At 46.8% G+C, this 23,656-nt stretch overlaps 1 protein-coding gene across 1 annotated transcript in view; it reads right to left on the reverse strand.

The window, feature by feature from the left end:
• Positions 1-22,425, reverse strand: part of CASTOR2 (cytosolic arginine sensor for mTORC1 subunit 2) — a 46,781-nt gene extending 24,356 nt beyond the window's left edge. The window contains exons 1-2 of the mRNA XM_081890592.1: positions 21,837-22,425; positions 3,402-3,472 (exon numbers count right to left, since the gene is read on the reverse strand). Coding sequence (XP_081746718.1) covers positions 3,402-3,472; positions 21,837-21,949 — 184 coding nt within the window. The 5' untranslated portion in view covers positions 21,950-22,425. The remainder of the gene's footprint in view (positions 1-3,401; positions 3,473-21,836) is intronic.
• Between the last annotated feature and the right edge of the window lie 1,231 nt (positions 22,426-23,656).

Genomic DNA, 23,656 nt, shown 5'->3' on the forward strand with positions numbered 1-23,656 from the left:
ACCCCCACAAGGACTGCCCTCCACAATCTACAAAAGCATGCTATTAGTCAACCAGACACTAGCCAAGCCATGAAATTTCTGAATGATTAACTACTGGCTCTCAGCTAAGGTGAGGAAAAATGTATCTTTTTAAGGTGGCCCTAGCCATCAAAGTTCCCTCTAATTATCCCCTTGGCGTGCAGAAGTAGATTTTCACCGGTGTGCACATTTTTCAAACCCTAGAGGGAAGGACAATTTTACATTTCAGTAGCATATGTGGAAAGCAACCATGAATACAGTTCTTAGCGTGGCCTTGAGGGCATTTGATGCAGCAATTCTTGCTGAAGCTAACAAGCTCTGAGTCGGGTCAGTTTTGACTACATGGGCGACTGCTCAGGAGCCCCATGGCAGGAGAGAAATGCCTTTTATCTACTTACAAAACACACTTTCATAAAGGAAAACTTTAAAAAACAAAACTCCAACTAACAACTAACAACCATTTTAAAATGTCAGTCAAAGTTAGCAAACTAAGTTGATGGATTACGGCAAAATGGCAAAGCTGACTGGAAAGCTCAGGAACCAAGAGGACAAAAACTTCAAAAAAGAATGGGAAAAAATTATAATTTATTTAGGAGACCACTGCAAGCAGATGAAAACATTAGCAGGGTTTTAATCTCACTTGTAAGGTAACAAACACTATGGACAATATGGTGTGATGAAAAATATAGACTATGAAATAATATGCAGTTCTAAATGTTGGGAATAGGACTCATGGTCGGGGTAGGGGTGGGGAAGTCTCAAGATTCAGAGTAATCTCTACATATGGATATGCATTTGGGATGTTATAGTGTTATATTTGTAAAATCAAATAAAGATGTTTTCAAAAAATAAACAAAAATAAAGGTGGACCTATGTAACTTGGGTGGGAAAAAAGCTGGTTAGCAAAGAATCTCAAGGTTGAAGGGCCGACCTGAATAATGTTTTTTAGAAGATGTCTGAAAACCAGCAGTGACAACTCCTGTTGAACCTCTACTGGCAAGGAGTTCCACAGGACAGGGCCTACCGCACTACAGGGCTCGGCCGCTGGTATGGGCCAGCTGAAACTCAGGGTTGTGCGGGACCACTAAAGGTAAAGGGACCCCTGACCATTAGGTCCAGTCGTGACCGACTCAGGGGTTGCGGCGCTCATCTCACTTTACTGGCCGAGGAAGCCGGCATACAGCTTCCGGGTCATGTGGCCAGCATGACTAAGCCGCTTCTGGCAAACCAGAGCAGTGCACGGAAACGCCGTTTACCTTCCCGCCGGAGCGGTACCTATTTATCTACTTGCACTTTGATGTGCTTCAAACTGCTAGGTTGGCAGGAGCTGGGACCAAGCAACAGGAGCTCACCCCGTCTTGGGGATTCAAACCGCCAACCTTCTGATTGGCAAGCCCTAGGCTATGTGGTTTAACCCACAGTGCCACCATGTGGGACCACTGGAGGCACCCTATCAGACAGGGCTAGTCCAGGACGTTTTGCTACGTTTTTTCGGCCTGTGCATTCAATGGCGGTGCACTGAGTACCACTGGTTACAACCCCTAGCCTCTGCACCGCCACCATGGAAACCCACTGAGTTCCTTCCTGCTACAAGGCAACCCGTCGATCGCCACCATCTCCTCCTCTTCCTCCCGACTTAATGCTGATACAGTTCATTATCTTATGAAACAAATTGCTTCAAGTGAAGTGTGACATTAGCATGTGCATGATTCTCCAGTTGCTGGCGCTATTAAAGTTTAAGATGCAATTAGAACAGAGGGTAGAAAATAGCTTTTGCCGAATATTTCGCAGGCCATTAGTTTGAAGGATTTTCCACACAATTTATCCCTGACATTTAAAAGTAGGAGGGCTAAGGGGGGGAAAGAAATCCACGTGAGGGACCTTTGCCGTTTTGATAAATGCAGTGTATGTCAAACCAGGAGCAGCCGCGGCCAGCAATTTAATATGCTCCATCGGTTGATGGTCTTGTTCAAAACCTGACTGTGCCCAATCAGTGCAAATCACCCCATTAGCAGAGGAGTTTGTCTTGCGTTATTATGCACATGCAGAAATTCAAGATGCTAGCCCTCATTGAGGAAGGCCTCCTAAGTTTCCAGGCTGGAGCAGTTCAAGACCAAACATTAATTATCTTTTCCTCCCCCCTCCCCAATTAGTTGAAGTTCTGGCACAGGCATAGTCAAACTCGGCCCTCCAGATGTTTTGGGACTACAACTCCCATTATCCCTAGCTAATAAGACCAGTGGTTAGAGATGATGGGAGTTGTAGTCCCAAAACATCTGGAGGGCCGAGTTTGCCTATGCCTGTTCTGGCATGTCTTCCGAGAGAACTGCAGGCCCTCCAAGACTCCCTATTTTCCAGTGACATCCCCTGATTTACAGAAGAGGATTTGATCCTAGAATGCCCTGCTTTTCCTTAGGACACCCCCATTTTCATCGGATAAATGTTGGAGGGTATGGAGTTGTCCAACCCCCAAGCCATCTGAAGGCAGCCCTGTATAGGGGATTTTTTAAATGTTTAATTGTGTTTTAATTTATCTTGGAAGCTACACAGAGTGGCTGGGGCAACCCAGTTGGATGGGTATAAATAAAACAACAACTACAACAATAGAATCATAGAATAATGGAATTGTAGAGTTGGAAGGGACCCTAAGGATCATCTAGTCCACCACCCTGCAGTGCAGGAATATGCAGCTGTCCCACACGGGGATCAAACCTGTAACCTTGGCATTATCAGCACCACACTGTAACCAACTGAGCTATCCAGGTTTATAATAATTATTATTGCAATGGAATCCCTATTTTCATCGGAGAAATTTTGGAGCGTATGGAACTGTAGCTTGTTGAAAAGCTAAGCATCCCACAGAAGAGTTCAGCCATGTCCGCCTGACAAACGTGGCCCACGATGGGAGGGGGAGGTAGCAATCTGGTCTGCCAGTCTCCCCACCACTGTCATACAATAATTTGGGACTGTAACAAAATGTTGCTGCGAGCAGTGATTCAAATCAGTGCACCAGCCAGCCACCCTATCTTTCAACTACTGCATTCCATTCCATTCCCCATCAATGAGCATTAGGACCCCACTGAGCATGCTCGGTCCTCAATGGGCTGGGGTGGTTTTATGTGCTTGTGTGGTGGTTGGGGAGACTCAAAAAAGGTTTGTTGCCTTGGTTCCCCCCCACCCATTTTTAAAGAAAAATTATTTCTGGAATCAATACAAAAATAGCACAACAGGGACAACATCAGCCAGCGCACAGGTTTTGTGGTGTAGAGGGAAGACACGTTTGTAAGGTGGCAGGATCCTTCCTTAAATGTATTGCGCAGGTGGGGTCCAATAACACTAAACTGATAAAGGAAGGAACAGGAGGTGACCGTCGTTGTGCTCACCTAGAAAGCCTTCTTCATCCACTATGATGGTATAGTCCTCTGGCGTCTCTGTTAAACTGAAGAACTTGCACCTGAAATAGAGAAGGGGGGGGGGGGAAACTGCTTTAAGCAACTAGCTGAACCATGAAACCCTAAGCATTCCAGAGGCCAACACAGCAGCAACAACACAAGAACATCTCTTTGAGTGATAAAGCTGGAAGCCGCAGAGAGAGTCATCCTTGCTCTGTGCCAAACCTAAGCAAGACTTTGGGGCTTCTCTGGAAACAAACACAGAAGCAAGATCTGTCGAGGTGCTTATGGTGTGACACCTCTAGCCCAGGGGTACACAGCCTAAGGCCTCGGGGGCTGGATGTGGCCCAATCGCCTTCTCAATCTGGCCTGCAGGACGGTCTGGGAATCAGTGTGTTTTTACATGAGTAGAATGTGTGCTTTTATTTAAAATGCATCTCTGGGTTATTTGTGGGGCACAGGAATGTGTTCATTCCCCCCCAAAAAATATAGTCTGGCCCACCACATGGCCTGAGGAACGGTGGACTGGCCCAGGGCTGAAAAAGGTTGCTGATCCCTGCTCTTACCTATGCTCAGGTTGTATATATACCTTCTGGAAGAAGATACAGGGTTATAAAGACTACGACTAGCTGCCTGAGAAACAGTTTCTATCCCAATGGGATTTTGGTTTTAAACGCAGTGTAAGGTAGTCTCTATGGGAGTATATGGTATTTAATTATGGGGTATCAGAGTTTTTAGGGGGCTAACCAGGCTGGGATAGCAGGCTTGTTGGTTTTTGAATGTGTGATGTTGATTTTTTCAATTTCGTTGTTCTGTATGGGACAATGATAATAAAGATTATCGTATTGTATATGTAAATAACTCCTAAAGATACCATACTCTCCATTGGCCTTCATTCTAAGGAAATCAAACTCTGGAAGAGGGTTTGGAACCCCTGGAGTCTCCCACCAGTTGGGGAGGCATGTAACAGTGTTTTAACCTTTTTTTTTTTAACATGACCTGGGCACCCAGAAAAGAGGCCTTTGAAGATGATCTCAAGGTCAAGAATGGGAAGAGGCCATTCTTCAGGGAACCCAATCTCCAATCTCCTAAAGGCATTAAAAATGTCAAATCCAGCCAGGAACAGGCAAGGAACCAATACAGATGATGTTGCCCTGACATATAGCATGCATCTAGAGACGAGGAATCGTGTGTTCCCTTTCCCAGATTATACTGCTAGTGCTTCTGTCCATTTTCTAGTGTACTTTTCAGCATTTGTTGCATTGTGGAATGAAGGCTTTTTGACCGATACTCTGGCATGTTGCGCTAAATGGGAGTTGCACCAGTGGGCATGGTGAGATACAACAACAAATGACATTGGACAGAGCCCAGAACCAGACTGAAGCTGGTGCAGTCGCTTAAACATTGGCAAGATATGGATCCAACCTCCTGGTCCCAAACAGCAAGTCCCCTGCTACATTTTGAACTTGCTGTAGTCAGTGAATGGCTTTTTATTTTTTAATTTTTTAAGGCTTTGCACACAACACATTTGGAACAGTCTAATCTGGAGTTTACCAGAGCATGGATAAATATTAGCTCAGAGAAGCTCAGCTCAGAGTTAGCAGGGTTAGGGAATCTGCTGACGAACCACATAGACGCTGTTCAGGCGTTCTGTCTGAAAGGGGATTTCCCAACACAAGTGGAGAGCAGAGATGGCGCAGTGGGGTGTGCCTCACTCCCACCCCAATGTCCCCACATGAGCCAGCCCTGACCAGGCCATGCCCAGCCTCCCTGCATTTAGTAGGAAGGTCTGAAGTGGTTGCCTCGATGTGGTCATGCTGTTGCCAACTGCAGAAAAAGTGGCTGGGCTCATGAGGCACATTTAATGCCCTATAATGCCACTTTAAAACTGTCATGGCATCACAGAACCTCAGCACTGTAGGTTTGGAAGGGATCCCCCTTCCGCCCGCATCGTCCAGCCTGGACACTGAAGTCCAGCTTGTGGTCCCCTCCTTGCGAGAAGTGAAGTTACATGGAACCAGGCAGAGGGCCATCTCAATAGTTGTGCCCGCCCAGTGGAACGCCCTCCCACCAGATGTCAAGGAAACAAACCACTACCTGACTTTTAGAAGACATCAGAAGGCAGCCCTGTAATGGGAAGTTTTTAATGTTTGATGTTTTACTGTGTTTGATCTTTTAATTTGTTGGAAGCTGCCCAGAGTGGCTGGGGAAACCCAGTCAGATGGGTCACACATAACATACCCTCCAACATTTGTCCCATTCCACAATGATAATTGCACTGTTTATACCCCACACGTCTTACTGGGTTGCCCCCAGCCACTCTGGGCAGCTTCCAACATATATAAAAACATTAAACTTAAAAAAAACTTTCCCTTTACAGGAAGGCTATTGGTATGTGGAAGGTGATAGGAAAAGAATTTACTGCTTGAGGGGTAGAATATCAAATGTCCGCTCCTTTTTCCCATTTGTAGAATTTGGAACTCTGCATGGCATAATGAGAAGCCACGATGCCCCTCTGCGCCCCTCCTGCTATACCACTGGACGGATCCTGGAAAAAGGGGCCTTGACTGAGAACACTCCACACAGGAACAGGTTGATGCTGCTCTTACTTTTGTATCCTTAGCCACTGACCTAAGTTAACTGCACCCCAAAAATCCAGGCTACCACCTGAAGAACAACAGACCTTTGCAGTAGTACTGAAGGCCATCAAAGGAGGGGCGAGACAAGCCTCGCTTGGCAGGGATTTCCACTACTTAGGGGCGGCCACAGAAAAGACACCTGCACCTGCCACTTTTCCAACAGCTTGCTTATTTTGTGTTGCTGTTGCAGGTGCAACTGAGACACATATTTTGGGTATTGTTTGGCTTCGTTTTTATATACAGTTGTACCACGGAAGTCAAATGCCTTGTGAGTCAAATGTTTTGGCTTCCGAACAACGCAAAGTGAGTGTTCCAGTTTGCAAATGTTCTTCGGAACCCGAACGTCCGACGCAGGTTCCGCAGCTTCTGATTGGCTGCAGGGGCTTTCTGCAGCCAATTGGAAGCTGCGGCTTGGTTTTGGAAGTTGAACGGACTCCCGGAACAGATTCCGTTCGACTTCCAAGGTACAACTGTACCAAAACAGCCATCCACTTTGGAAAGCCATTTTACGGCGGGCGGGCCAAGGAAAATGGCACACAAACCATTCTTCGAATCAAATGAATATTCCTGTGTCAACAAGAAATCTGTCCAGGAACAACCCACCCTGGGCTAGATGATCACCCTGACAAGTGTTTCCAAGCAAATTCCAAATTTCCTTAGAAGTTACTGGACGTGGGAGATGTTTGGACTGGCTGGCGTGGAAGAGCAGGCATGTAATTAATACCGTGGCAGAGGAAACAGATCTGTATCTTGGAACAGCTGGGCGGCTCGCTTTTTGCAAACTTGGCACATTGAGGGGGAAGCGAGGCAGCCAACTGACTTAGCAATAAAAGAGAGAAGCCCCCCGCCCCCCAATGCCATCCGCAGAGGAGCCTGTAACCCAGTAGGCCGTGAATTATCCTGAACGCACATCTCCCCTTCTAAATTACTCTTCCCTTCTGGAATTTTGCATGCAAGCCAGCCATGTGGTGGACGAGTGTGTGGAGATGCTCATGCACAGTGTGAGGTCTCCTGCTATGGGCGATCGAGTGTCCTCCCTCGACACTCCTCCACAGCAACCTGCCCTCTGGACTGAGATGCATGAGGGGTTGCCCTTGTAGGCTGCACCTGGTGCATAATGCAGCTCCTGGGGTGGTAAATGTGGCAGTTCGATGGGACCATCATGCACCACCAGCCCTGAAGGCCCTGTGCAAGCTGCCAGTAAGTTACAATTTCCAGAGTGGTCAACTATCACTGACTGTGGCATTATAGTGCTTTAAATGTACTGTGCAGATGGGCCACTGTAGATTTTTAAGCCCTGTTCCCCACAAAGAGCTACAGTTTCCAAAGTGGTTTAAACAATCAAGCCCAGGGAATACTGGGAATTCTAGTTCTGTGAGGGGAATAGGCAACTCCTAACAACTCTCAGCTTGCTTATTGTACCACAGAGCTCAGGATTCCTTCGGGGAAATCATGACTGCTAGTGCTATAACAGTGCTTTGGATATAAGGTATGGATGCAAGGTGTTACAAACTACAGTGGTACCTCGGGTTAAGTACTTAATTCATTCTGGAGGTCCGTACTTAACCTGAAACTGTTCTTAACCTGAAGCACCACTTTAGCTAATGGGGGCCTCCTGCTGCTGCTGCCGCGCTGCCGGAGCACGATTTCTGTTCTCATCCTGAAACAAAGTTCTTAACCTGAAGCACTATTTCTGGGTTAGCGGAGTGTGTAACCTGAAGCGTATGTAACCCGAGGTATCACTGTACAGCATAAAGCCCGAAATGGCTTAGCGCTGGGACCACAAGGGACAATGAAGCTGGATGTTGGAAGATTGAAGACAGGTAGAAGAAAAGACTTCTTCATGCAGTGCTGTAATGGTTCTAGGGGTTGCTCGTGTGTAAGCCGGTGCCAACACCTGGCTGGGTTGCCTGAGTGAACCTTTTCTGTCCAGACAGCCACTCACCCGTGGCTGTCTCAATCGCTGGCAGAATCTGTCAGTGGGTGTTTCTTAAACTTCTTCCAGCAAAGAAGCTCTTTGACGCCTAGTCTCCTCCTACTCTCCCTGCGTGGAAGCCTTCTGCGCAAGGAGGGCATAGGCAGCGGAGGACCCTTACTCTCCCCGCTGGTCCCCGGCAAGGAGTCATGGGACCGCCTCGCCGATTCCCCCATCTGCCCCCCTTCTCCACTGGTGCTACGCTGATTCTCTTCCCCAGAAGATGGGCTGCCTCTCCCCATCCCGGGACGCTCTCTGGAATCCCTCTGGAGCTTGCTCTCTCCCTCCGGCACTGATGGCAGTTCCCTGACATGTGCCTAGTTAAACTGTGGAACTCCCTGCCACAGTGGGAGGCAGTGATAGCCAACAACTTGAGTGGCTTTAAAAGAGGACTGGGCAAATTCTTGGAGGATTTCTAAAGGCAGGAAGGTTGGCATGAGTGAAGGTTGGCATGAGTCTTGCAAAAAAGGAAAAAAAGGTTTTTGGGTAAGAACGTTAAGCCTTCTCTGTACTTCTTACTGCATTGCTTTACGATGTGACTCAACCAATCGAGAATGAGCAGCTCCTTCATCAAGCTGCCTGCAGAATGTTGACCGAATCTCTCAGAGTAGTCAATGGGTGCCTTCCAGAGGTTACTGGACTACAACTCCCATCATTACTGATCACTGGCTGTGTTGGCAGGAGCTAATGGGACTTGTAGTCCACCTGGAAAGCATCCCTCCGGCTAAGCCTGTCCTAAAGCAAGAACAGAATTTGGTTTAAATCTGGCTAGCGATCCTGGCTTGATAAGGAGGAACAAATCAGGACATCTGGATCTCCCAAGAAGCTGGTTTGCTTCCTGGGTAGATGCTTTCCAGCTCTGGCTTGGGTCAGCCAGAGTGTCAGAGCTGTGCACACCAGCACACAGCTTAAGCAAGCGTGGTTTTCTTAAGTCAGTGTTCTTGGTTTATCGCTACAAGTGAAGGTGGCCAAGAAGTGGCTGCTTCCATATGCAGTAGAAACTTACTTAATTAAGCCCCAGGGCTTGGAAGAGACACAGACCCTACAGAGTAAAACTAAAAGGGAGCACAGCCTGTGCATGTTTCACATAACTCAGAGGCGATGTGGAGGGCAGCTCAAAACCAAGGAATGAACAAAATCAACCATCATTCCAATCCCCACTATTTGTATTTGAGAAGGTTCCAGGCTCTAAGCAACGTCCAAACCACCACGCGGTTCACAGGAAGTTAAGCAGGGCGTGCAAGTATTTATTACGGACTACACGAACATGGTGCGCAGCCGTGTGGGAGGCTGGAAAGTCCGATGGCCTGCAAGCTAATTTCAAAAATGCTCTGGAAGCTCTGGCAAGAATGACCTGTCATTTCCCCTTCTGGTTGCTGGGTTGGCGGGAAGAAGGAGGAAGGCAGAGGAAGAAGCAGGGAGAGGAGGAGGGGAAGTGACCGGTAGGGCAGAAGACAGGGAGATCTAGGATAGATTACTGCACTCTGTTATACGTGGGACTGCCTCTGAAGACTGTTTGGATACTTCAGCTGGTGCAGAATTCAGTAGCCAGGTTGCTCACTGAGGAAAGACTGTTTGAGCATATAAAGACAATCCTGGCCTGACTGCCATTCTGGGCCCAATTCAAAGTACCGGTTTTGACCTCTAAATCTATAATAATAATAATAATAATAATAATAATAATAATAATAATAATAAGTTGGCTAGAAGCAATGGGCAGCTTTGCCAAACCCATAAACAAACTCAGTCCCTCCAGCAGCAAAACTCTGGGGGGAAAGCTTCCCACCCCCAACACAATGGCACAGCCAGCAATATTACATTAAATAATATTATATCAATCAAATCACAAATCTTCTTAGAATCATAGAACTGTAGAGTTTGGAAGGGATCCTAGTACAGTATCATCTAGTCCAACCTCCTGCAATGCAGGAATATGCAGCTGTCTCATATGGGGATCAAACTTGCAAGCTTGGCATTATCAGCACCATGCTCTAACCAAGCATAGAAATGCTCTACCTGTAGGCAGCCATGTCAACTACAACACGAGTGGCAGGAAGGCTCAGTTGAGCTGTTTAATGGAGATTTACCATTGGAGAAGCAACCCTTGTGAAGCAAACTCTCCCCAAGGGTGGGGCTTGGGTATGGAAGGAGTGGGGCGAGCTGCGGGGGGGGGGGCGCGATGCCTGAGGGGGTGAGAGAGGTGCAAAGGAAAGGGGGTTGGTTAGGTGTGTGGCAAGGGCAAAGGAGTTTGTGGGGTTGATAAGTGAATCGGGTGATAGCCCTTAGTATTATGTACAGGGTGAGTCCTTTAAATGTGGCCCCGTGGATACAGAGTACACATGTTCCACGGGGCCTCTTTTAAAAGACTCACCCTGTACAGTGGTACCTCGGGGAAAGAACTGAATTCGTTCTCGAGGTGCGTTCTTAACCTGAAACTGTTCTTAACCTGAGGTACCACTTTAGCTAATGGGGCCTCCCACTGCCGCCGCGTGATTTCTGTTCTCATCCTGAGGTAAAGTTCTTAACCTGAGGTACTATTCCTGGGTTAGCGGAGTCTGTAACCTGAAGCGTCTGTAACCCGAGGTACCACTGTAGTTTTTAAGTACATCACCATTAATAGCAATAATAATAATAATAATTATAATAATACCACACTGCACTCCCACCTGTTGTCAATATTTTTTGCTGGACTCCTTTTATATATTTAATTCATTTCTAACCGAAGATCAAGAAAACACAAATTTTAATAATAATAATAATAACAATAATAATAATAATGTCAAAATGATCAGATGATTTAGCTGAGGTTCCTGCATTGCAGAGGGTTGGACTAGATGACCCTGGGGGTGTCCCTTCCAACTCTATGGTTCCATGATTATGGCTGAGTTTGGTTCTGAGAACCCAGCTCCAGTCTCCTTCCACAGCCTGCTGGCAATCTGGGACTTTGGAAGCTCTTCAGTTATTACCTCTATGTGACCCTCCCCTCACCCCCCCCCCAATCCCAGTATGTCTTGGCCCTTTGACTCTCTCTTAATGGCCCTGTTTTTCAAGGGGAAGCAAGAACAGGCTGTGCAAAACGATGTTTGTGTCTCTCTCGTTCTTAGCTCGAGAGTCCAGAGTAAACTTATTTGTGGCACAGCTTCTTGGGTCAATATGTGCGAAGTCTTGTGTAAAAGGAGTATTCGGCGCAGGTTAAGTGTGGGTTAGAGAGCAGAGGCAGGAAAGGTGGGAGGAGGTCATCGCAAAAGCTGGTCAAATATGTACTTTGCTTTATGCGAAAGAACCCCACAAAAAGGCATTTCAAGGCAGAAAGCCGCAACCTTTGGCAGGAGACACACTTGGGCGTTGTCCTGCTGGACACTTGAGGCAGTTTACTGCCACCCCCAATCAGCCGCCTTGTTTTCCCATTTTAAATGTGATGTTGAAATCCTAGCATAGGTCGGAGATAAAAACCGACTCGATTTGTTATTTTTGACCTGCTTTCCTTTCAGGAGACGTACGGAGCAGCTTTCAATATTAAAAATGATAACATATCAAAGTTGTCGCAAAAAGAATCCCACACAAGCCATGCATTTAAAAGTCAGGGTCTCTCAAGAAGAATCTTGGGAACTGCAGTCTGTTAAGGGTGCTGACAGGGTTGGGTTTTGTTTTTTTAAGACCCATTCTCCTCTAAGAGCTACAATTTCCAGAGTGGTCAACTGTCACTCTGCCTTCCAAAGGAACTCTGGGAACTGAAGTTCTGGGAGGGGAATAGAGGAGTTTCCAAACAACTGTCAGCACCCTTAACAAACTACAGTTCCCAGGATTCTTTGCAGGACTGTTTAAAGTGGCATAATAGTGCTTTAAATGTACCGTGCAGATGGGCAACTCTAGGTTTTTAAGCCCTGTTCCCCGCAAAGAGCTACAGTTTCCAAAGTGGTTTAAACAATCAAGCCCAGGGAACTCTAGTTCTGCGAGGGGAATAGGCAACTCCTAACAACTCTCAGCTTGCTTATTGTACCACAGAGCTCAGGATTCCTTTGGGGAAATCATGACTGCTAGTGCTATAACAGTGCTTTAGATGTAAGGTATGGATGCTGCCATGGGACGCGGGTGGTGCTGTGGGCTAAACCACAGAGCCTAGGACTTGTCGATCAGAAGGTCGGCAGTTCGAATCCCAGCGATGGGGTGAGCTCCCGTTGCTCGGTCCCTGCTCCTGCCAACCTAGCAGTTCGAAAGCACGTCAAAGTGCAAGTAGATAAATAGGTACCGCTCTGGCGGGAAGGTAAACAGCATTTCCGTGCACTGCTTTGGTTTGCCAGAAGCGGCTTACTCCTGCTGGCCACATGACCCAGAAGCTGTACACTGGCTCCCTCGGCCAAGAAAGCGAGATGAGCGCCAGAACCCCAGAGTCGGCCACGACTGGACCTAATGGTCAGGGGTCCCTTTACCTTTACCACTGTATGTATCTGGCACAAGGTAACAGCATACACCCTGATAGTTTTCTCCCTCCCTAGGAGGGAGGTGAGCTCCCGTTGCTTGGTCCCTGCTCCTGCCAACCTAGCAGTTCGAAAGCACGTCAAAGTGCAAGTAGATAAATAGGTACCGCTCTGGCGGGAAGGTAAACAGCATTTCCGTGCACTGCTTTGGTTTGCCAGAAGCGGCTTAGTCCTGCTGGCCACATGACCCAGAAGCTGTACGCTGGCTCCCTTGGCCAATAAAGCGAGATGAGCGCCAGAACCCCAGAGTCGGCCACGACTGGACCTAATGGTCAGGGGTCCCTTTACCTTTATGGATGCGACCAAAGGCAGTGACCAACCAGTGACTTCCCATCTAAGCCACTTTTGAGGCTGGTGAAAGCTCCCTCTTGCTTGGCGAAGCCCAAGGGCTTGCTGCGCCAATGATTTTCTGATTGAGAAGCATGAATAAAACTTGAATGCAAAATGGGCCAGTAAGCAACCCAGCCTAATGCTTCCTCGAGTATTTTGGCTGAAAGACCTCCCCATACTCTTAAAGCGGTAAGAGATGATGATAAGTTGAATGTCAAGGACGGGCTAGACGCAGAGGATTGGTGGGAGGAACCAGCTGGGGAACCCCCAAGGGAAGAAGTCTCAGAGCCTGTGGAGTGGTGGTGGGACAATGACGGGAGGGAGAAGTCTGGGAAGAGGAGGTGTTGGGAGATGGAGAGGTAACAGGGCTTAGTGAGCAGGGAGAGTCTGTGAAAGAGAGAGGTCCAGAATCAGAGGCAGAAGTGGAGGCTGGAGAAGAAGAGGGCAAGAAGCAGAGATGAGTCAGGCTGCTGAAGAAGCCAGGGAGTCTCCTCCTCCTGCTACCCTCTCCCATGGTCTCCCAGGACCAGAAGAGGTATGAAGATGGAGGAGCAAAGACAGGCAAGGCGGATAAGTCTCAGATTTCAAGGGAAGGATCCAGGGGAGGAGCAGTGGGAAGGCAGGGAACTTCAGTCCTCACAAGTGTCTCATTGGGGCAAGTCCTACTGGGAAGAGTTGTTGTGCTCACTAGGCCTGAGCTGTTTCTTTGAATAAACAGTTAACTTCACAGACACATTGTGAGTTCTTGCTGACCTGCTCCCAACTCCCACCTTGACAGAAGACAATACTGAGCTAGATGGACCCAATGGTCTGACGCAGTGGAAGGCTGCTTCCGACAACCCGATGACTAACAGATTTGTTATGGCCGTTGTAATTTAAAGAAGCATTTCCGCCCCACCTCGTGGCTCACAAAGGGCCGTCTGAGGATTCAGGCAGATTTCACCGCACGCAATAGTTCCTCCTGGAGAAGAGCAACAGTAGAAGCTAAAACATTAAGTGATATAAACTCCTTGGAATTTCAGATCTTGGTAGCTAATGAGTCACTTGTTTCGGAGAGATGCATTTGTGGCAGGCAAGTGCAATGAGGCTGTCAGAATATTATGACATTTCTGCACATCAGACAGACGCGTTGAGTGGCTAACATTTTACAACGACGTTTTCCTTGGGTCCAGAGGAAACCCATTGAACAATGAACATGATGAATGTAGGTCCGTTAATTTCAACGGGTCTACTCTCGAGGCAACATCCGCACTATTCATTTAAAACATTATGATACCGCTTTAAACAAGCACCCTGGGGACTTTTGCTTGTTACAGGGGCTGAGATTTATTAGGAGACCCTTGTTTCTCTCAGAGTCCTACAATTCTCAACCATCAATCCGTCTTTTGAGAGTTGCAGTTCTGAGAAGGGAACACAGGTCTCCTAACACCTGTCAGCACCCTCAACCTCCCAGGATTTTTGGAGGGAGCCCTGACTGTTTAAAGTGGAGTAGTAGTGTTTTAAATTTATAGTGCAGATGGGCCATCGTCCCTATTTTCATTGGAGAAATTTGGAAGGGTATGCAAACCCCGTGGGGGAAAGCTGAACCCCAAAGTAGGAGAGCTTCATTAATGGAGGCTGCACCCAGACACCACACGTTTAATTACATGGTGTGGATGTAACCAGATAAGGAAAAATGGGAGAGGAAAAGGCACAATAAAGGACAACAGGGAGAGGAAGAATACTGACGGGGGGGGGTTCAAAATGTAATCGCTGCAATATCTCCTCATCTGCCACCTCACTTTTTATTGTGCAAATTCTCTGAATTCCAAGCCAGGATAAACCAAAGTCGACAGCCTGGATTATACAGATTAAGGAAATGCACTTGCTGGGTTTTGCTTCTGCTAGTTGGGGGTGTGTGTGTGTGAGAAAGAACTCTCAGAATACTCAAGCCTTTGCTCCGCTGGAAGCTGTGTCTTCATGGTCTCCAGCATTTTCCCCACAGCGAAAGGGGCTAGCAAAAGACAGAAAGCTATTATAGAATTGTAGAGTTGGAAGAAGGGAACCCGAGGGTCATCTAGTCCAACCCCCAGCAATGCAGGAATTGCAACTAGAGCATCCTTCTGCTTATAAACCTCCAAGGAAGGAAGAGTCCAGCACCTCTTGTGGGAGTCTGTTCCACTGTCAAAACAGCTCTTACCCTCAGAAAATTCTTACTGATGTTTAGTCAAAAATCTCCTTTCTTGGAACTTAAAGCCACTGGTTCGAGTCCTACCCTCCAGATTAGGAGAAAACAAGCTTTCTCCATCTTCCATGTGACGGCCCTTCAGATATTTGAAGATGGCGATCCTATCTCCTCTTTTCCAGGCTAAACATACCCAGCTCGGCTCCTTCAACCATTCCTCATATGGCTTAGTTTCCAGACCCTTGATCATCTTGGTCGCCCTCCTCTGCACACATTTCACCTTGTCAACATCCTTCTTAAAACTGTGATGCCCAGAAATGGACTCAGTACTCCAGGTGTGTTCTGACCAAGGAAGAAGAGAGTGGGATTATTACTTTACCCTTGATCTAGATTCTAGACACTGTACTGTACTTCTGTTGATTCAGCCTAGGATAGCATTAACCAAGAACAGCATTAGCAGTCATGGATTCCCACAAATAATCCTGAGAACTGCAGTTTGTTTAAGGTGGTGAGAGTTGTGAGTTGACCCCTCAAAGAGTTACAATTCCCAGAGTGGTTCAACAATCAATTCTTCTTCCCAGGGAATCCTGAGAATTGGAGCTTTGTGAGGGGAATGGTGGTCCCCTAACAACACCCTTAACAAACTACAGTTCCCAGGACTCTTTTGGGGGTAAGCAGAGTCATAGTGCTTTAAATTCATAGTGCAGAAGGTACTAAGTTGCAAAGGTGCTGCGGAATAGTGTAACTTGCCTGTAACTTTAAAAAATGCATTGGATTTATAGTTAAGACTTTTGCTATTCCCTACTGACTTACTTCGGGACACGGGTGGCGCTGTGGATAAAACCACAGAGCCTAGGACTTGCCGATCTGAAGGTCGGCAGTTCGAATCCCCGTGACGGGGTGAGCTCCCGTTGCTCGGCCCCTGCTCCTGCAGTTCGAAAGCACGTCAAAGTGCAAGTAGATAAATAGGTACCGCTCTGGCGGGAAGGTAAATGGCGTTTCTGTGCGCTGGTCTGATTCACCAGAAGTGGCTTAGTCATGCTGGCCACATGACCCGGAAACTGTACGCCGGCTCCCTCGGCCAATAAAGCGAGATGAGCGTCGCAACCCCAGAGTTTGCCACAACTGGACCTAACGGTCAGGGGTCCCTTTACCTTTTACCTTTACCGACTTATGTCAACACAACTTCTCAAGAAAGAATGGGGAGATTATGGCTTCGAGTGAGAAACATTTAAAAATGGAGACAGGGTTTAGGAGATATTTTTTTAAAAAAATAAAATAAAAAGGATCCTTTCTTTGGTTCGCCCCAAAGTGTGCCATAACAGTCACCACTTTCTCGGCTTCTGGAATGGCAAATGGGAAGGAGAGATAGCAGCTGATTATAGCTTGGCGTGGGCAGGCCTTACTGCTTGGGCGACATAGCTGCCGATCTCCATTCTGCAAAAATGAATTTCCACGTCTTAATCCTAAACCTACTTATTTGCAAGTATGCAGACTGAGCATGATGAAGTTGGTGACCTATTTTTAGGGGAGGAGCTCTAGCAAGAGATCAGGATCTGGGGTTCAGGTTAACAGAGTGTTCCTAAGCATGTGCAAAGTCCCTCTCGTTCAACAAGGATGCATTGTTACCTTACAGGAGCCGATTTGTGCTTCTGGTGTGTTTAAACTCAACAAATCTCACTGTAGGCAAAAAATGCCTGCTATAATAATAATAATAATAGTAGTAGTAGTAGTAGTAGTAGTAGTAGTAGTTTATTACCCACCCTTTACCCTAAGGCAACAGGGCGGGTCACAACAATTTAAAATATAACATTAAAAACAGTTTAAAACGAATTACAATCACAAGAATTGGGTGGCTCCTAAAAATACACATCTCAAGTGTCAAAGCGCAGGGCATGAGAAGGCCATTCACCCAGCAGTTTCCAGAAATTAACCCACACGATCTCAGTGTTTGATCGCACAAGTAGGACACAGGTGTGCTCTGTTTGGATGTTACCATAGAAGGCAATAGTAGGCAAGTGGCATTGCCAAGGCTGGGCTATGGGCAGAGTCATAGAATTGTAGAGTTGGAAGGGACCACAAGGGCAGCATTTGAAATTAGCTGAACGCAGGGCACGTTTTGAGAAGGGCAACTGGCCTTTTTTGCGAGGCAGTGGAGGTGTTTGGTTGCCAGGTTTGGCACCTAACATCTCCATCTGGCTGGCGGGCGGGTATGGCTGTGATGCCGCTCCAGTCAGCTGGCTTGCGGGGCAGTGCAGCGGCAAGAGACACACGCATCTTTTGTTGCCACAGTGCCCTGCGGATCCCCTGGCTCACAAAGCACCAAAAGAGGCACACCTTCTGGTGCTGTGCAAGCCAGGTGATTCGCACACATGCATATCTTTTGCTGCTGCGCTGCCCCATAGACCATTTGCTTTGTAATTTGGTTTTTTTAAAAAAATGCAGCTAGACATATCGCTATGATGACCATATCCTAGCTTTAAGGTGCCACCTGGCTCCTAGATTTTATATCTCAGTTTCTAACCCTGCACAAGGCTCAACTACTCCAACCCCCTGCAATGCAGGCACATTTAGCCCAATGTGGGGCTCGAACCCATGGCCCCAAGTTTAAGAGTCTTATGCTCTACCAACTGAGAAGCCCAAGGTGGGGCAGAATCAAGGAAGCAGGAACCGTGAGACAAGTCACTAGTCAGGACTGGAATCCACGTGATCAAGACAGAACAAAGAAGATCAAAGAACAACAAGGGATCCAGAAACACACTCAGGAACATCTTGATGCTCAAGCAGTGCTCAAGTGCAACAGGAAGTCCCCTTCTGCATTCCTTCCTTTCCAAGAGAATCCAATGGCCAGTCTGGGTGGGCGGAGTCAATCTAGGGCCAGAAGCCGCTGCCTGCAATTCAGTGGCCCATCACATGGGGCAGACATACGCGGATCCTACAACTCTCTTCCATAATAGCACCCACACTGTTCAACAAGCGCAGGCCAACACCAGACGTTCAAAGCACACTCAGTACACATTTGAAGGAAATGTTTTCCCCCCAAAGTACCTGGGAGCTGCAGCTTGTTGAGGAATTACATCTTTGGGAGGGGAAACTGCAGTGCCCAGGATTCTTTGGGGATGCCTCAAATGTATGGTAAGGTAAAGGGACCCCTGACCATTAGGTCCAGTCCAGAGATAGCTTCCGGGTCATGTGGCCAGCATGACTAAGTCGCTTCTGGCGAACCAGAGCAGCACACATAAATGCCGTTTACCTTCCCGCTGGAGCGGTACCTATTTATCTACTTGCACTTTGACGTGCTTTTGAACTGCTAGGTTGGCAGGAGCAGGGACCGAGCAACAGCAGCTCACCCAGTCGTGGGGATTCGAACCGCCGACCTTCTGATCAGCAAGTCCTAGGCTCTTGGTTTAACCCACAGCGCCACCCGTGTCCCTTAAGTATGGTATGACCCATTATTGTCTTACTCAGCCACAGTGTCTCACCGCAGGACTTGGACCATTTATTAAGGCCAAACCACACGTGCGCATGTTTATTCAACACACACACTTGCCAATTCAGCAATAAATTGGGGATAGTATATTGGGGGGGGGGGGGTGAGGAGGGGAGCAAATGGCAGCATCTGATGCCAGGAGTGAATAGTCGGAGAAAAAGCACCTTAAAGTAGTCGGGAGGGTTGGTCAGACAAGGTAGGAATTAAGGGGCAAACTTTGCAGCCATCTTGGCTGTCAGTCCTGGAAGACCTGCTTCCTGCCTTGCAGGCCTTTATTTCCCCACCTGGCCTGGGAGGGTAGGACCCGGACTGACTCCAACTACAGAAACTGAGGTTGTTAAACGGACTCTTGGGCTGAGGTGTTGTTTGTCAGTTGTTGTTGTTGTTTGTTTCGCTGTTGTTGCTGTTCAGTTTTTTTTTTGCATCTATATTTGTGATTTGTATGGAAACTGTCCAGTTAGGTTGTGTATTTTTTTAATGTTTTATTTATTGTTTATGACTACTTTTACATTGCAGTTATGTCTGTTCTTTCATGCTGTAAGCTGCTTTGAGCATGGTTTGAACCGTGGAAAGGCGGCACACAAAAAAAATTATTCATGTATGTATCTATGTATGTATGCTCCTGTTTCCATACCTCTCTGTTGAAAGTTAACATGTGCCCCAATCCAGAATTATATTCAAACCAGGGAGCATGCACTTCCAGGTGTGGGGAACCCTTCACCCTCCAGATGTTGCTGAACTACATCTCCCATCAGGCCTAGCAAGGATGGCCAATGGCCAGGGATGATGGGAGTTGTAGTTCAGAGGCATTTGGAGAGCCAAGGGTTCTGCTTACCTGCCTTAACCCAAAAGGATTGTGGCAAGGATGAAAGAGTCTGGATTGAAGAAATGTAAGGAAACACCTCCCCCAAAACAAAACAACTCAAAAGATTGCTAGTCAGTCTAAATGAAGAGTGGAATTTGTCCCCCATTGTCAAAATATGGAACCATCAAGTATTAGCGCCTTCCAACAATCAGGGTTATCATGGTACTGTATAAAAATTTCCTAGGAGCTTGCAAACGAGTTGTGAACTCTGTACTACTTATCCTTAATCAGTAATAATACTTAATATGTATGCTTCTTTAAAAACAAGAAAACAAAGGAGAGCATTCAAAAAGGATGAAACACATCCACCCGCCAACAAACTGAAATGGTACGTCCCAAAATACTACTGGCCAATTTATGCATCCAGCAGAATCCAAGTGGCAAAGCAGCAGTTCCTGGCTGTACCACATCAGACTGCAGGTGGGTTTGTTTTGTGTTTTCCATTTTGGAGGGGGAGGGAATCTCCCTGCACAGAGAGAAGTAGCATGTCAGGAAAAAGCTTTCAGCTTTGCCTTTTATGAAAAATGAAGGTATATATATATATATATATATATATATATATATATATATATGGAACAGGCAAGCTTCACTGGAAGTGGTGTAGCCCAGGAAGTATTTAAACACTTGGTTTTGCTCACTGAACTTTCGGCAATAGGTCCAGTGCTGTTGAGAGCATCACTGGCAGTGGGGAGAGTGGTACATGACTCCTGCCGTGTAAGTAACAGGCCATTTTGTGGCAGGTGGTAACAATTTTTCACAAAGAGGCTGGTCATGGCATATGAATCCAACTCTTTTTTTTTTAATGGAAGCTTTTCCAGGATTTCTGCAATGTGTTAATCACAGATACAATAGAACTTTGTGCTCCGGTGTAAAGCCCACATTTTAAGACAAGAAGGAATTAAAGGTTATCGGTGACATCTGAAAAGCCTTTGGGATTCCTCCCAAAAGTGCCACAATTAACAATGCAACAAAAGGGAATCTGTCACCATCCATTGGGCGGCGGGGGGGGGGGGAGCGAGAGAAAGAACGGAACTAAATGTTTAAAAATAATTGTGTTGCGTTTTAACTGCAAACAAGTTGAAATGTAAACAAGCTGTAAACAAGGTAAAGACAGATAACGTTACACAGCAAACAATGTCAACTGCCAAGCCACAAATTTCAAAGCAATGAAGTTTAAACTTGAGATAAGGGACAGTAATCAAATTAAATGGCAAACATGCCCATTCATTCAGCCATATTATTAAGGTTGGGGTGGGCGGGGTGGGGGGTAAAGAAACAATCTGCAATTCAATTTTTAAACAAATACACACACACACACACACACACACACACACACACACACACACAATTTATTAGCAGTTTCCCCTGGGCCCCAGGAGTGCTTGGTTATTAAAACTGGTTTCTGAAGTGGATTCCAAGCAGCAATGCAAAAACACTCAATGCAAAGAGTGGAGTTTAGGAATTATTTCTCTTAACCCCCATCTCTGCTCTATCTGCAATAGAGGGGGGCGGGGGGGCGGAGGCAGCACTCAACCCTCTATTTACAATATATTTGCAATTCAAATTGTGTCCATCCAAGAAGCACTGGTATTGAGTGTGTGTGGTGAGGAAGGGGGGCGGGTGGCTATTCACTTTACTTCTCGGTAAACATAATAATACAGTCTTAAAAACAACAACAACAACAGCAACTCGATATATTCACGGATCGGGAACCTTTGACTTCATTTCTCCCCCGCCTTCATTTTCCAAAAAAGACAGGAAGAAAGAAAAATATGAATAACATGATGTTGCAGGAAACCCACGAAAGTCGCCTCTTGCATACTTAGCAATAAACGTACCTTTTTGACTAAACGCTACATGGTCTTAACTGCTAGCACAATTCTGTGCACAGAAAATAAAAACACACATACGCACCAATACAGCCCTCCTCTGCCCCCTCCTCCCCTCTTCAGGGCTGCTCTTTGTTGTTCTGACCGAGTCCTTAGTTTTTTCTTTTTGGGGGGTGGGGAAACCCCCCCCCACTTAACCCTCGGTTTATTCACTTTTTATAAAACACACACCGCCGCCTAAACTTAGCAATGCACGCGAAGAAAACCCCTGTCGGCAGCTGTTTAAACCCATCAGCATCTTTTAAAGCAGATTTGGGTTTTTTTTCTTTTAAAAAAAGACTATATGGGGGGGAGGGGAAGAAGGGGGCGTGTTTGTGCAGAAACTCACAAAAAAATAAAACGAAAAGCTCTCGCTGGACCGTCGAAACCATTTAAGGATAGCAATAGGAAAAGAAGTGGGGGTGATCGCGGTGGGGGGGGGGTTGACCCATTAACCCTAACCCTCCCCACAACCTTGATTCCTGTATGGGAATTAGTCAAGCCCCTGCCGCCCCCCCCTTTACAGCAGTGCTTCGTCTCGTTGGCCTCTTGTTAAAGCTGGCAAAGCTGCTGAGCAACACCCCCGCCCCCCCGTGAAAAAGGGGGTCCCCCGTTACCTGGTCTTGGAGGAGAGAAAAGCTAGCTTGATCAGCCCGTAGGTAAACAACTGGATTCTCTCCTTGGCGACACTAGCTACTTTTAGTCGGTGCTCTAAAATGTGCAATTCCATCTTTTCCTCTTTTTCATTTGTAGTTCATCAGTTTTGGGAGCCGCTTGTTTGTTGCCTGGGAGGTTTCGGGGGGTGGGGAGGAGCAGCAGGAGGAGGAGGAAGATGGGGGTGTCTTCCTCTTTGTCCGAAAGGGGTATTTTCCCACCCTCTTCCTTTTACGTCTCCAACGCAGGCAGAGAGTGGAGGAGGAGGAGGAGGAGGAAAATAATGACTTTGAAAAAGGGATGGAAGAAGAAGAAGAAGATATTATTTGTCATGGAATTAACAAGGCGGTGGGTTGCAGGGGTGGGGGGAGAGGGAAGATTTTTGCTAACTAAAGAAGAAGTGGAGCTAATGGAGGGAGAGAAAAGAAAGAAGCAAAGCCAACCAAAAAAAAGAAAGAAAGAAAAAAAGAGGAGGGGAGAAAAGAACAGCTGAAGCTGGAAGGAGAGGGGAGAGCTTCAGAGCGCAGAAAAAGCGGCTGCTGTTTCAATGTAACAAACAACTTGCCAGTCAAACGGGCCCGCAAGTGGGCATGCGCAGGAGCGCGGAGCATTCTGGGAGGTGTAGTCCAGAGGGCGGAGCACGGGTCAGGAGTTGGGGGGTTTTGCCTTGTTTATTTTTTTAAGGACTCCCCTCCCACACCCTCCGCGAGGTGCTTCCAAAATAAAAGAGTCCTTGGCGAGGCGTCCGTGTGCCTTTCAGACAGAGACTATTCTTTCAGCTGATCTTATTGCCTTTTATGGGTACGAAGCTTTTCAAATGATACCACGATTTAGAATGGAATGTTGTTGTTGTTGTTGTTTAGTCGTTTAGTCGTGTCCGACTCTTCGTGACCCCATGGACCAGAGCACGCCAGGCACTCCTGTCTTCCACTGCCTCCCGCAGTTTGGTCAAACTCATGCTGGTAGCTTCGAGAACACTGTCCAACCATCTCGTCCTCTGTCGTCCCCTTCTCCTTGTGCCCTCCATCTTTCCCAACTTCAGGGTCTTTTCCAGGGAGTCTTCTCTTCTCATGAGGTGGCCAAAGTATTGGAGCCTCAGCTCCTTCCAGTGAGCACTCAGGGCTGATTTCCTTCAGAATGGATAGGTTTGATCTTCTTGCAGTCCATGGGACTCTCAAGAGTCTCCTCCAGCACCATAATTCAAAAGCATCAATTCTTTGGCGATCAGCCTTCTTTATGGTCCAGCTTTCACTTCCATACATCACTACTGGCAAAACCATAGCTTTAACTATACGGACCTTTGTTGGCAAGGTGATGTATTTGTTTTTTAAGATGCTGTCTAGGTTTGTCATTGCTTTTCTCCCAAGAAGTAGGCGTCTTAATTTTATGACTGCTGTCACCATCTGCAGTGATCATGGAGCCCAAGAAAGCAAAATCTTTCACTTCCTCCATTTCTTCCCCTTCTATTTGCCAGGAGGTGATGGGCCCAGTAGCCATGATCTTCGGGTTTTTTTATTTATTTCAAGCTTCAGACCATATTTTGTGCTCTCCTCTTTCACCCTCGTTAAAAGGTTCTTTAATTCCTCCTCACTTTCTGCCATCAAAGTTGTGTCATCTGCATATCAGAGGTTGTTGATATTTCTTCCGGCAATCTTAATTCTGACTTGGGATTCATCCAGCCCAGCCTTTCGCATGATGAATTCTGCATATAAATTAAATAAGCAGGGAGACAATATAGAATGGAATACGATCTGCAAAACATGTTTTTATGAAGTGATGGCCG

This window comes from Podarcis melisellensis (genome assembly GCF_964234715.1).
Source record: "Podarcis melisellensis genome assembly, chromosome: 15".
Lineage (NCBI taxonomy): Eukaryota > Metazoa > Chordata > Lepidosauria > Squamata > Lacertidae > Podarcis > Podarcis melisellensis.